At 40.4% G+C, this 14,169-nt stretch overlaps 1 protein-coding gene and 1 pseudogene across 1 annotated transcript in view; one reads left to right on the top strand and one right to left on the bottom strand.

Moving 5' to 3' along the window:
- The window catches only part of SIPA1L2 (signal-induced proliferation-associated 1 like 2), a 148,671-nt gene that overhangs the window by 27,512 nt on the left and 106,990 nt on the right, over nucleotides 1–14,169 (top strand). The window contains exons 3-5 of the mRNA XM_006874168.1: nucleotides 786–974; nucleotides 9,301–9,475; nucleotides 13,724–13,827. Of these exons, the coding sequence (XP_006874230.1) occupies nucleotides 786–974; nucleotides 9,301–9,475; nucleotides 13,724–13,827 (468 nt within the window). The remainder of the gene's footprint in view (nucleotides 1–785; nucleotides 975–9,300; nucleotides 9,476–13,723; nucleotides 13,828–14,169) is intronic.
- LOC102825568 lies at nucleotides 2,580–2,999 on the bottom strand (annotated as a pseudogene).

Below are 14,169 nucleotides of genomic sequence, written 5' to 3'. Positions count from 1 at the left end.
CCCCCAGCTTGAGAAATGCTGAGCATGTTCTTCCTTTTTGGTTTTCTGATTCCAGATCTTTGCACATTTTCTTGTAATATTTGGCTTTATCTTCTCGAGCTGATCTTAGAAATTTTCTGTTCAGCTCTTGGACCTCCTTATTTCTTCCATTTGTATTAGCATCTCTACGCTGGAGAACAAGTTTCACTGTCTCTTCTGATACCCATTTTGACCTTTTCCTTCTTTCTTGTCTTCTCAATGAGTTTTTGCTCTCTTCATGTATGATGTTCTTGATGTCATCCCACAACTCTTCTGGTCTTCGGTCTTTAGTGTTAAATGTTTCAAATCTGTTCTTCTGATGATCTCTAAATTCAGGTGGGATAAATTCAAGGTCATATTTTGGCTCTCATGGACTTGTTTTTATTTTCTTCAGCTTCAGTTTTAATTTGCATATCAGTAATTGATGGTCTGTTCCACAGTCTGCCCCTGGCCTTGTTTTCACTGATGATATGGCTCTTTCCCATCTCTTTCAGCAGATGTAGTCAATTTGATTTCTGTGTGTTCCATCTGGTGAGGTCTCTGTGTATAGTCTTCTATGAACTTTATGTAGCAATATTGTTTACGTACCCTTGTAGTTTTGCTGTTTAAAACTTTTTGTATTTCATTGTTGCTTTTGCTTCTTTAAATTGAATAATCTCTTTGACCATTCAGTACAGAGCCTTGCCTCTCCTTTTTGTAAGTCTATGGAACACTTATCCTTCTGATGAGGAATGAGTGGTAACTGAAGTTTTCATTCCCCTCCACAGCTTACCACGCTGAGAGGAGCAATTCTAGAAGATGCCATCCCTTCCACTGCACGGCATGGCACTGCACGTGGACTGCCTCTCAAAGAAGTTCTGGAATATGTCATCCCAGAGCTGAGCATTCAGTGCCTGAGACAGGCTTCAAACTCACCCAAGGTCTTGGAGCAACTACTCAAGCTTGATGAACAAGGGGTGTGTATAATGTGGGTTTGGTAGTTTGTGTCCATGTGTCTAAATGTTTGGAAATGTTTCTCTTTCTTTTATAGCCATTTATTTTTAAAGCCACGGAGCATTCATATTAGTTAGGCAAAATGGTGCCCTTATAGTAGAATACGGCTTTTGCTGAGTTATGCCTTAGATTGTTTTTACCAAAATTTTACTAAGTTCCAGCTTTCAAGAGGACATTTGATTGCTTAATTATTAGTTGTAGGTAACTGTCTATTTCCACGTGAATCTGGTGTGGCGCTCTAGGGTAAGCACCTACCTGATTGCTAACCACAAGGTGGGCAGTTCAAACCGACTAGCCACTCTTTGGAAATGCTTTACAGGGTCACTATGAGTCAGAAATCAATAGCACTTTAACATCAAAAAAGTCAAGCTGGCCCTTTCCCTTAACTGACAATTATTATTATCTGTTATGTGTGGTTCAAGCTCACCAGGTGCTCCTCGGAAACCCTAGACAGGGTCTCTATGGATCAGAACCGACTCCATACCATTTAACAACAACAACATTATTTGCAAGGTATACTAACAGATGGGTAAACAGCATACATTGGGAAGTTTGAAGGTGATCAAGACCTAGCCCACAGAGACAAGAAGACCAAGAACACAGAGGCCCCTATAAGGGAGTATGTTCATCGATCTTGGAAGGGCATAGGTATAGTAAGTGCTTTGGGAAAAGAAGAAATAACATCTGGTTCAGTAAATCTCTTGAGGGAGGTGGCATTTAACTGGGCCTTTAGGCTTAGGTAGGATTTCAAGAGGGAAATAAAGTAGTTGGCTGTTTAAGAAAACTGCTGAATCTAGTTTCTTTACAGTAAAAGGATCCTTGTAGAGAGTGTGAGAAATAAAACCAACAAAGTAAGTGAGGTTGATGGATGTAAGACCTTAATTCTAGATTAAGGAGATTGCACTGGATTTAGGAGGCTTGCCCTCAGAAGGTGGCGTAATCAGAGTGAGATTTTAGAAAGATTATCCTGATATGCTTGTGAGATTCAAGACTGGTGGTAGCCTTATGAGAAATGTTGGTTGCCGACATTTTTCCCTTACCGACAAATGCTCCAAGAACTCCAATCTATACTCATTTTAGTGAAAGTGAAGTTTTCTTTATTCAATTTTGCAAAATCAAGCACCCACGGGCAGACACAAGGCATGGCTGGCTCACAAAGAATTTTATTCCCCTGTCTTGAGAAAGACCCTCCTCCGGTCCCCCTTTAACTGAGTACTATGGACTGTACCGGAATCCTGGTGTGGGGCTGTGGGTTAATGCGCCAGAATACAAAGCTGTTTGGACTGCAAGGTCGTCAGTTCAAGCTCACCAGCTGCTCCTCAGAGTCTCTATACAGGGTCGCTATGGGTCGGAATTGACTCAGCGGCACTTAAAAACAACAACATGGATTTTACTTACCATCTCCCTGGAAAGAACGTGGCCTACTAGTCCTTGCTGGTAGCATTCTCATGTAAAGTTAGCTTCCCTCCTCCTCATGAAAGTCCCCTAGTTCCTTGATGGATGTATTTTTTTTTTTTTAATGATTCACAGTTTTAATGTTCAGAGTTAGTCATACCAGGACCTCAAGCTCAATTATATAAATTTTCAATCTGCTGATGAGGCCAGTAGGGATACTTGGTCTTGTCTAATTTGGTTTCAGGGAACACTTCGTTGAAGTCATCAGTGGTCATCTGGTCAAATGGAATAATGTTCCCCATCTTCTTTTTCTTCAGTGTCCACCAGGACAGTAAGCCTATCTTCTGGCACCGGGATCTTCAGGACTTTAAACTTCTTCTTAGAGTCGTCCACTAAGCCAGCCTTGGCCACATTGGCCTTTTATAGTAATCCTAGTCGATAGCTGGTGGTGCCTCAGGTAGAGCAGCCAACCTAGAGGTGAGGAGCTCATTCCAAGATTTCAGGAAGTTAGCAATAGCCTCTTGGTTTCAGGGTATGATTTCCCCAAAATATATCCAGTCAATGATTTTTAGAGCAAGCTTTTGCCCAGACATCTTGAGATCCTTCACTGTCTCCGGAAGCCCTCATCCCCAGCAGCAAGTAACAGAAGTGGGTCACTGGAAAGCTTCTGTGGGTGTATTCTTATATTCAAATTTCTTGCCAAACTGGTCTCCTCCTCTCCCCTGAGCTCCCTTTGTTATGCTAGTCTGCTAACCCCAAGACCCCTTAGTTCTGATGACAGACCACCCCAAGATCTATTTCTTAGCCCAATTATGTGATTATTGGATAACCCTGGGATTGTGGCCTCAGAAGTTTTATAGCGGAAACAGAGTCAGGTACTCAAGGTGCTTGCAGTTTATTATAAATGAGTGGGTTTGAGTTTAAATGAATGCTGAAGAAGATAATGGTCAGGTGTAGGTTCAAAATCTCCCAAGGCAGGGGATATACTCAATGGCTTGGTTGACCCAGAAATACCCTTTCTCATGAATGAAATAGACTATTTGTTCCTTCAGATGGCTCAGATTCTATAAGTGATGAAATTGCAACTGAACTGTCTAACAAGTTAGCACTGCATTATTAGCAAGAAGCAGGTACTTTCACATTCAAAATGAAGATCTGGAATCTCAGGAATTAAACGCCTGACACAGTAGAAACAACTACCACACCAAACTACAACCACATGAAGCAGTTGACTTCTAAAACCATAATAGATTTATCAGTACCATGGCTAGTAAAGTATGTGAAATTACAAAATCGCCAGGAAATAGCTGAGGCAAGCATGTTACTATGGAGATATGGAGAGAGGATGCATGGGCTGGTCCAGATACTCAAAATCCAAGTAGGGAAGAGCTACAACCATTACGTGAAGTGCAAGGAGAGTTAGTAAGAATTTAGCAGCCATGTGGTAAATTCTTTGCCCCATTATGTTTCTATTAAATTTTCACCCTTTAAATTCAGTTAAATCGCTGTACTGAATCACAGGAGAGTGATTGATTTTCTTGCCTGGTGGGTGGCATGTGTGTGAGAAATAAATTCTCAAGATGGTCCATCTTCAGGAATAAGGGGCTCCAGGAAACTGCTAGTCCAAACATAGTTTGTTGATTTTCAGAATACTAGGTACCTGGTGGTGGTGGTGTGCCGTGGAGTCGGTTCCTACTCATAGGGACCCTGGAATATGCAAGCAGGATGAATTGAGGGAGGCAGAAATGAACCTGTTCAAGGACTAGGAACTTTAAATAAGAATGCTACCATCAAAGGAAAGTTAGGTGACATTTGGGAAAGATTGTTAACCTCATAGTACTCAGTCAGTGAGGGACCTGGGGAAGGACTATTCTCGAGCTGAAAGAATAAAATTCTTTGTAAAATGGTGTGCGGCACGTCTCCCCAGTCTCCTAGGTTTGGCACTCCATTTTGCAAAATTAAATTTAAAAGCCCCCTTCTTTCTAAAATGAGTACAGATTGGATTTCTTGAGCATTTGTTGGTAATCATTCATGGTGACTCATTTGCAACCTTATACTGGATAAGGCAGTCTGCCCCACTTCTCCATCCAGAGACCCACTGGGGTAAGGTTCTAGTCATGGCTTTGTACTGACTCACCAGTAGCCAAGAGGGACTAAGGCAGTATGGGGGTATGGACAACATTTTTCTCCTGTGTGGTCCCCTGAGTTTGCTGTAGGAGAAGGCCATCCATGGCTCCCATTTCCCTGAACATGAATTAGGAAGCCCTCACAACCTGTATTAGAGTCTTAGTGTGGCGCTAATGTGCTGGACTGCAAGCTCACCAGCCAGTTCACCACCCACTCCTCAGAAATCCTAAACAGGGTCGCTATGGGTCAGAACTGACTCGATGGCACTTAACAACAACAGCCTTTATTGCCCTGCAAATCAGGATTCTCTTGCCGGCAGTCAAAAGTGAAATCACAGCTACAGAAAACTAAGTAAGTAGCTAATCAAAGTGTCTCTGCTGCAGAACCATTCCCAGAGTTATGCCAGGAATTTAAAAAATAAGCGCTGTAAGTACAATCTGATGGCAAGGAATTCATTTTGAAAATTAGGCCATAGTTTTACGCAGTGCAGTGTGTTTCCTTGTCTTGGATTAATTTCTTCTGCTTTTTCTTTTGAGGCTGCGTTTGTTCCGCTTTAATATGTAAGAGTTGACTCTCTCTTGATGGTGTGTAGAGTTAACTGCCGTATATTTTCACTTCTCGCAACTCTTAATTGATGCTGGATTCCCATATTATTACATGAAGAAAAGGTTCTTTATCTTAAAAGTGTAGTATAAAAAAATTATGTTCATCTCTGAAAGAGACTGGACGACTTTATAACATCCTGGTTTCTAAAGTCATCATTAGCCTCTTGGGAATTACAGCTCACCTGTGGTTTCATTTACCCCAGATAATGCTGGGATTTTGTTGTTAATTTATTTATGTTTTTTAATAGTACATTTTCCTGTAGTTAATGGGCTACTTTTATGTTACTGTTCTGAGTGTTTTTCTTAGAAAGATATATATATATATAAAACCTGAAATATGGGAACATGGTGACTCTGTAGGATAAGCACTGGACTACTAAACACAAGGTTGGTTGTTTGAGTCTACCAGCTGTTCCTATAAAGAGTTACAGCTTCAGAAGCACTATGCAGATTTGCTGTGAATCAAAGCTGATGGCACTTAACCACAACAACCTAAAGAGTACTTTGCCAATTCCTTATTGGCGGTTAGTAATTTAGTGCTTAACAACTTCACCACCAGAGCTTCTCCTTCAGTCTGAGTTCTAGAGTGCTTGAAAATGAAATGCTTGAGTCTCCAATTTTCTTTGTATCTTGACCCAGCTGAAGAATATTTTCCTAACTTTCAGATCTGAGACAGAAGTAATTGTGTTTGATTGCTCGGTGTTGTGTTTGGATTGGTTTCACATAGTTAACAAGGTTTACTATGAAAAAGATGCAGGGGAAACAGGTCTCTTCACTGAGTGTTTCATTTTGTAATTAACAAGTTGTGGTGTTTCTATTTGAAGTCATTGGAGATATTTGTTGATTCTAAGCTCCGTTTTGTGGTCCACTCATTTGACAAATTTATCCAGAGGCCTTGTGCCCCCAAGGCATTTTCAGAGAAGCTGGAGCTCCAGCCCACAGACCTTTGGGCAGCTAGCTCTCCACCACGCTTTGAGGTCTGATGTAGTGACATCCTGAGTCTCAGGTTCTTAGAGCTTCTTTGAATGGAAGGCGGAGATCCTATCCACAGGTGGGCTCTAGACACAGGCTGACTTGTGTGATGAGAAGGAAGAGAGGGATGTTACGTTGACAGTAGACAGGTTAGAAGCGGCATGGTAAGCAGAGAAGTTTCCAGTCATTTGACTTTTTTCTGAATGTGAGCCCACAAGAAATATCAAGGCTACAGGCTCAAGGACACAGAACTTGTTCCTGTAGATTGGGGTCCTTTTTTTAGGTAGTGTGGGACCACACTGTAACCCAAACCACACTGCTGTAGGCCTCCGCACCAAGAGGTAGATGTGGAAGCAAAGGGGGTCCCCTACTGAGACCCCAAGGCACCCTGGGAGAAGCTCAGATGTGACCTAGAGAGCAGATTCTCTGAGCCCAAGGAACATTGAAGGCATGGATGCACACAGATGAGATGTCCAGAGGGTGGTGACAAATGGTGCTAACAGGGCTTTGAAGTGAGTCACAGAGTGGGACAGCGGACTGATACACGGAGCCACTGGGACATAGACCGAGTGTGGGTGATTATGTAGAAACGGTATGTATAGACATCCACGACCAGTGGGACATTTGAGTTACATGTGCCCACCTTCATTATTCTGCAGTGCTTTTTGTGAAGTCTCATTCAAACCAGTAACTGGAGAGCTGAAGTCCTCTTCGGAGAGTCAGGAGAGATCGGACACTTTGTAGCATGTGAAGTAGTGTTTGTGATGACATGTTACAATAACGTTAGTATAGACTCCAACAATCATGGACACCCTCAGCATCCTGATCAGAAAGTGTTTCCTGAATGTACTTTTGTTGTTGTTGTTGTTAAGTGCTGTCCAGTCAGTTCCGACTCACAGTGACCCTATGTGGGGTTTCCGAGGAGCAGCCTGGTAGATTTGAACCACCAAACTTTAGGTTATCCATCCAGTGCTTATCTGAATCACTCAGGATCAGCATTTATGAAGAGACAATGTTTGATATTTTCATTTTATCTCACATTTTTTAAAGATGATGATGTTCTTTTTGCAGCAAGTACAAGGGGGCTTCCCAAATTTCGAGTGGGAAATTCCATTATCTTTTAATTCCATTTTTCCACGACTGTTGAAACCCCCTCGTATGGTATTTTCTTTATTTGGATATCACAGTTGATCAGAAATATTCCTCTGGGTGAGCAGAAATCTTTTCTTCTTGGACCAGTGAACTCAATAAAACTCATGATGTTAACATGCCACATCTCACGTCCTCACACCCTACAGGACTGAGGTGCTGTGGCTCTGTCAGGAGCCCAAAGCTATGACCCCAGCATTATTCACCAATAAAAGCTGATTCACTCAGGTTGTAAGCAGGTGATGTTTTCTTGTATGTTCCTCCATAGCATTCAGGGCTGGAATGCATTCTGAATCTGCTGTTGGCTGGCTTTGCCTCCTCATCTGTAAATTGATCTTGACATGCAATGAAATATTTCCTGCAGGCTTAGACTATCCTGGCAGGTGTCACCTCTCCTATCTCAGGTTGCGTGTTGTCATTAGGTGATGGGGATGAACCTGCCTTTATCGTTTTCCTGCTCAAGGGAAATAAGCATTATTTTACTTATTTTACTGATACAGTCAGCTCCCCATTTTGATTCAGGCTCTATTTTAAAGCTTGATGTGAAAAGTAGACAGTGTTATGGATTGATGTCTTTTGGGGGTTGGGTGATGCCTGTTAATCTGTCAGTCTTTGAGGCTCAGATTGCTGGTTTTGTGAGTGAGAAGAAGTCTCCTCTTTGGGGAAAACAGGGAAGCTGTGAAAATGGGTCACAGTCCAGTTGCTCCCCAGCCCAGAGGGAAGGAAGTCTGAGATAGAATGACAACAGGAACTCTTCAATTTAGGAAAATTGCTTGTGGGAGAGTGTGTGTTTAGCAGATGCTTTCTATTCAAAACAGTCAATATGTAATACATGTTAACTTTTATCAAAATAAGGCATTATTCCATTTATACATGTATACTCATACATCTCGGTGTCCATTGAGATTCTTTTCTTACCAGACTGTAATTTGATAATATGTCTTCCTAAAAACGTCATAGAAGTTGCCCTATATGTTCAAATGAAAAGCTTGAATAGGAACCAGAAAACTTTGAAAAGCTTAAGCCCTTTATTTCTTACTTGGTTGTTTTTAAGTGCCGTTGAGTCAGTTCTGACTCATAGCAACTCTGTATAGGGTTTCCAAGGAGCAGCTGGTAACCTTGAACCGCCAATCTTATGGTTCAAACCGACCTTGCAGTCCAGTGCATTAGCCCACAGTGCCACACCCAGACATGGTAGATAATGCTAATTATTGCATGGTGTGTGTATTGTTGTTCAGTGCCAGGGAGTCGATGCCAACTCATAGCGACCCTGTACAGAGTTTCCGATGAGCGACTGGTGAGCTTGAACTGCAAATCTTGCAGTCCAAGATAAGACTCCTCATTTCTACATTTGTCCTGCTTGAACCTGGCATTTTTGGAACGCTGACTATTCCCTATGTGGCCAAGGCCACGAAGTCTGTTTCTTAGGGCTTCTGCCAGTTGTCCAGCTGTACTTTGGGTTTCTGGTTTTGTTACAAGCATTCTTGCTTTGCTTTAATTGTTGTTGTTAAGTGCTGTTGAGTCGGTTCTGTCTCATATCAACTCTGTATAAGGTTTCTGAGGAGTGCTTGATAGGTTTGAGCCACCAACCTTAGGATTACCTACAGCACCAGCTTTTTTTTTTAATGAAAACTTTGGAGATTTGTGGCAACCCTGTATGAAGCACCATTTTCCAGCAGCATATGGGAAACTTCATGTCTCTGTGTCATGTTTTCGTAATTCTTAACAACATTTCAAACATTTTCATAATGCTACTGCATACTCAGTAGACTACAGTATAGTGTAAAATAACTTTTATATAAAAATGTGTGTGACTCACTGTGTTAACTGTAGCAGTCTGGAACCTCATCTAAACAGCTCCAAGGTATGCTGTACATACTTTGTAGCATACTTGGTATGCTACACTTTTCTGTTTTGCTTATGGAAATTGTTCTGGAATACTTTCATAAAACGAATTCTAAGCTTCTTTCGTTTTCATTTTACTTTAAGTTAGCTTGTCTGATACTCCTTGGCAAGTAATTCCATTTCTTCCCCTTTTCAGCTGAGCTTTCAGCACAAGATTGGAATCCTTTACTGCAAAGCAGGCCAGAGCACAGAGGAGGAGATGTACAACAATGAAACGGCAGGACCAGCTTTTGAGGAATTCCTGGATCTTCTGGGCCAGAGAGTAAGACTGAAAGGATTTAGTAAATACCGAGCTCAGCTAGACAATAAAAGTAAGTTCCATATTTGTGGGTGTGGAAGTTTAATTCTCCAGAGTTCGGCCGACTGTGTAAATCTAAGCTAGTGATTGCATGTCCTCATGTTCTTGAACCTAGAATGGCCTAGCAAGCTCATTTGGGGTAGAGTTTAGATTTCCTCAGATGAGCAAAGGAAGTATGTTTTTGAAGAGATCTGGGCTTCACATAAACTCAAAAGGTCAGTTCTTTTTCCTGTGTAACAGCACTAAGAGGCACCCTGGGGTTTCAGGAAGAATCCTTTCTTTCTCTGGCCTCATCTCTTCCTTATACTCCTATATAGCAAACACTGCATTCATTCCAAGAGACAGAATATCCTTAACACATTCACTGATGCCAAGTCATCCGGTTTTTGTTTTTGTTCCCGAGTTCAGGATATAACTGGGGAGTTGGACTAGATAGAAGTGAAAAGCACCTCATTTTTTGGTGACTTTAGTGAGGCTCCGCTGATTGGCAGGCCAATTAAAACCAGGAGCTTTCAGCCCTCCTGTGACCTGATTCTCTTTCATTATCATCATCTACATAGTTCCATGCCTTAGTATGAGCCGCATAAATTCTTTGTTTCTAATCTTGGCATTTGCCATGTTATTTAGTTGCTATCAGTTTCTAAAATTCCAAAGAGGGTAATTTTTCTGCTGTTCTCATTCATGCAAGCAAGGAGCAGGTAAGAGTCTGAAATTGGGGAATCTTAGAGACCTGTGGACCAGTCCTAGTCTGAGGAGACTTGCCATGTGGCTAAGTGAGTGCCCAGTTTCAGAGGGTGGCACAGCCTGAATGGACATGAAGATGATGGCCTGAGGAGTATGTGGCTCTCCTCTCTCCACTAGTCTCTCTACATCTCCAAATCCTGTCCACAAAGTCCAGTCCATTTGGGGGCCATCTTTCAAACTCCATTTTGGTCATATTTGTGCTTTTTGATTTAATGAATCAAGTCATTATGAGAACCTCTCCTGGGTTATGAGCTTTTAGATAAATTCAGTTTTGAACCATAAACCCGAAGACAGTGTTAATGCACATGTGGGCCAGAGTTTATCCTGTGTGTGTGTCAGGGTTGGAACTTAGCTAACACATGAAATCCATATTACTTATGCCTCAGACATGCAACAATTAGATAATAATTCACAACCTGCAATGTATTAACATATATATTATGTATATAGGCATATATATATATATATAATATATAAGAAGATAAACGAGCCCTTTTCAAGTTCTTCTCTTTTCTTTCAAATTCCCCTTATCTGCAAACCACCAGGCACCCCCTAAAGGCACAGATACACTGTCCTAAGGAGTGTCCTTCCTGGTTGAAAACACCTGCTTAACATGTACTACTGTAGCTAATGAGCAGGTACTGTTCTCGTGAGATGGAGAGAAAGACTTAAGAACTCCTTATAGGTACATTCCAGTGTAAACACTTGTCTATATATGAGATTTGACATCAGCTCTGAATTGTTATGACTTTGGAGATATCTTAGGTATATTACAGGTATAGTATTATAGCACCTTTGTTCATTGAGATGATAGCATAAGAGCTATTTTTGATATGTTGACTCTGATAATCAGTAAATGTTTATACTATGAGCAAGGCATTTTGCTGGGCTCTCTGAGAGATGCAAAGAAGGCTAAGTCACAACACCCTTAGCAAAGAGCAGAGCAGCTTTAAGACCTGTCTCATGGGATGGTCACATAAAAATATGTCTTTCATGGACAAAGAAAAAGATTTCTCCTTAAATTTAGGAAAATCAATTCAAGCCTTGGTCAAATATGGGCCTCACTTTTCTCACTAGTAAAATTCAGGGCATTAGGCTAGCTAGACTATCATGCATCCTTTACCCCTTAAAAATAGGTTGCTTCATTTTTAAATACAAAATGAGATGGAGTCAGAGTGAAGAGGATTTTGAGATGCCAAGATGCTTTGCTGACCAGAGAAGAGTGTAACCACTATGCCATGGACAGCTCGCATATGCTCTTGGTACAAAGAGTGACAAAGTCGGGGAACACAGTAATGGTCTAGATCTCTTTTTGAATAGAAATGTTTGCAGCAAACTCCTGAACAAAGTTGTCAGTGTACTATCTTCCATACCATGCTGATAATGAAGATAAAAGCTTTCTTTTAGAAAACTTTAAATACTGCTTGCGCTAAACAAACTGACCATATTTCCCAAAATTTGTCTTTTGTTGCGATTTCTTGAACCTGAATACTGTTCACTAGACTATGACAGCATTTGTCAGCACATCTCACTGAATTTTAACTATCCAATGACATGGTGTCAAGATGGGCTTTGTAATTGAAAATACCTGGGCTATTTTGTCACTTGAGCTTCAGTATTGTTAGCTGTGATTCAGTTTCTCATCAAGGAGCTTTTTACCTTTTCCTTGTAACTTGCTTGCTTGTTTACTTTCAAAGAAATGTTTGATGTTAAGGTTCTGAGGCAAGGATCAAAATGGAATATCACCTTTGATTAACTCCTATGAAAAATAACAAATGTACTGATCCTATTAATGAACAACAGCAATAATTAATTAGTTAAGAAGAAAATGCCTTTGTATTGGGAATATTTGGTATATAGACTATTGGATGAATTTTGACTATCTGCAAATTGATTGATCTATATTGATAATATAAATACTTAATACTCTGTTTATTCATGAAATTAATGTTCCTCTTCAGAATTTTCACAAGCTGTACCTATTTTTTTGTTCCTAGAGAATTTCCAGAATGATCTCAAAATCAGACATAAATACTGGAAAGAAAGGCATACAATAGGATTCTGAAAGAATCCTATATAATAAATAATAAAAGTCCATGAATTTTAATTTATTGTTAGAATAAAAATATTAATATTTTAAGTTATAACCATTAATTCAAAGGGACTCTGGTAGCGTAGTGGTTACAAATCGGGCTGCGAACCTTAAGGTCAGCGGTTCGAAACTACCAGTCACTCCGCGGGAGAAAGATGAGGCTTTCTACTCCTGTAAAGATTTACACCCTCGGTAACCCTGTACAGGGTCGCTATGGGTCGGAACCGACTCGACGGCACTTAACAACAACAATTCTCTGGTAGCGTAGTGGTTACAAATCGGGCTGCAAACCGCAAGGTCAGCAGTTCAAAACTACCAGCTGTTCCGTGGGAGAAAGATGAGGCGTTTTGCTCCCGTAAAGATTAATAGCCTCGGAAACCCTGTGCAGGGTTGCTTTGAGTCGGAACCGACTCCACAGCACACAACAACAACAACTCTCTGAAGAAGTAATTTCAAACAAATTGTAATAAAACTTTGTTGAAATAACACTGAGCAACATTGTTTTTCATTGATTAAAAGAAAAACAAGCCGCTATAGAAATCAGAGCGGGGAAAGCAGTCTGTATTCTGACTTTTTCCCGAATATCTTTTTGTTTTCTTTTTCTTATATGCAGGATGACTCAAAAATATACCACGAGAGTATTACTGAATAGTTACTGTGTCTGAAACTCTAAATCTGAAGTAATCTGACTGATAATGCAAATGGGGTTTGAATTTGCAAAGAATCCTTTTGCCTTTCCGAAAATGAATAGGGTTTGAATGTCAGGGTTTTTAAAAAACACATGTCAGTGTATAATATGCAGTTAGAGATTACATTCCTTCTCCATTGTCTTAGTTCATATGACTATCATACTGTATTTTCTGTTTAAAGGATAAGAATAATTACATCATTCTGTGAAAGCAATTTTTAAAATAATCATGTTTTACCCATTTCCATGTTAAGTCAAGTCTGTTTCATTTTATCAGGCTCCTGGAAAATCAAGAATAACTAAGAATTAACCGTTAGCCATAAACACAAAAACTCACAGAAAAAGAAGGGAAAAGAATCACTGCTGGTTAATTCACACCTTCCCATAATTGCACCCTGACTGAACTCTGTCTCTCTTCTTTCTTCCTTTGTTCACCTGTACGCCTCATGGGAGGAGTTCCTGGCCCTCAGTGGGCCACCTAATGTTACTGTGAAGATAGACTCAAGTAGTATGCAGGAAACCAAAGCAGGTGGGCAAGAGCAGAGGGAAAGAAAACCGAATCTTACAGTGTGTCGTGAGGGTCCAGGAAGATCAGTATCAGGATGCCACTAGGTTCAAGTTCTGTTTTGCTTTTTGTTTTTCAGTTAAATCTGGTTTTTGTATTATTGAGTTTCTAAGCATAAAGTCTACAGTTTATATTTGGCTAACTTCTTTTTATAATCAATTTTTGTTTTTAGCTGATTCTACTGGAACTCATTCCCTGTATACCACGTACAAAGATTATGAACTCATGTTCCATGTGTCAACAATGCTGCCCTACATGCCCAACAATAGACAACAGGTACGTCTTCATGCAGCCTCTTCCGGTCTAGAGTTAGTACTAAACCTGAGGCCAGCCCATTGGCAATATAAACAAATTGAGAATTTGCAAAGAACCATTATTTTGTTTTAGGCTGTGTTTCTTATCTTTCTTTCTCTTGAATAGCATTAATAAGCTTTAACTACAACTGCTAACCACAAGATTGGAGGTTCAAACCATCAGCTGCTTCTTGGAAACCCTATGAGGTTGCTGTGAGTCATAACTGATTCGATGACACTTAACAGCAGCAGCAACAAATCCTATCATTAAAAGTGTTTGGACTGGCCTTAAAGGGACGAAGTATTACTATTGCACAAATTTTAT

Source organism: Chrysochloris asiatica, unplaced genomic scaffold, assembly GCF_000296735.1.
Source record: "Chrysochloris asiatica unplaced genomic scaffold, ChrAsi1.0 scaffold00265, whole genome shotgun sequence".
In the NCBI taxonomy this organism is placed as follows: domain Eukaryota; kingdom Metazoa; phylum Chordata; class Mammalia; order Afrosoricida; family Chrysochloridae; genus Chrysochloris; species Chrysochloris asiatica.
This window is presented reverse-complemented; position numbering and strand designations above follow the sequence as displayed.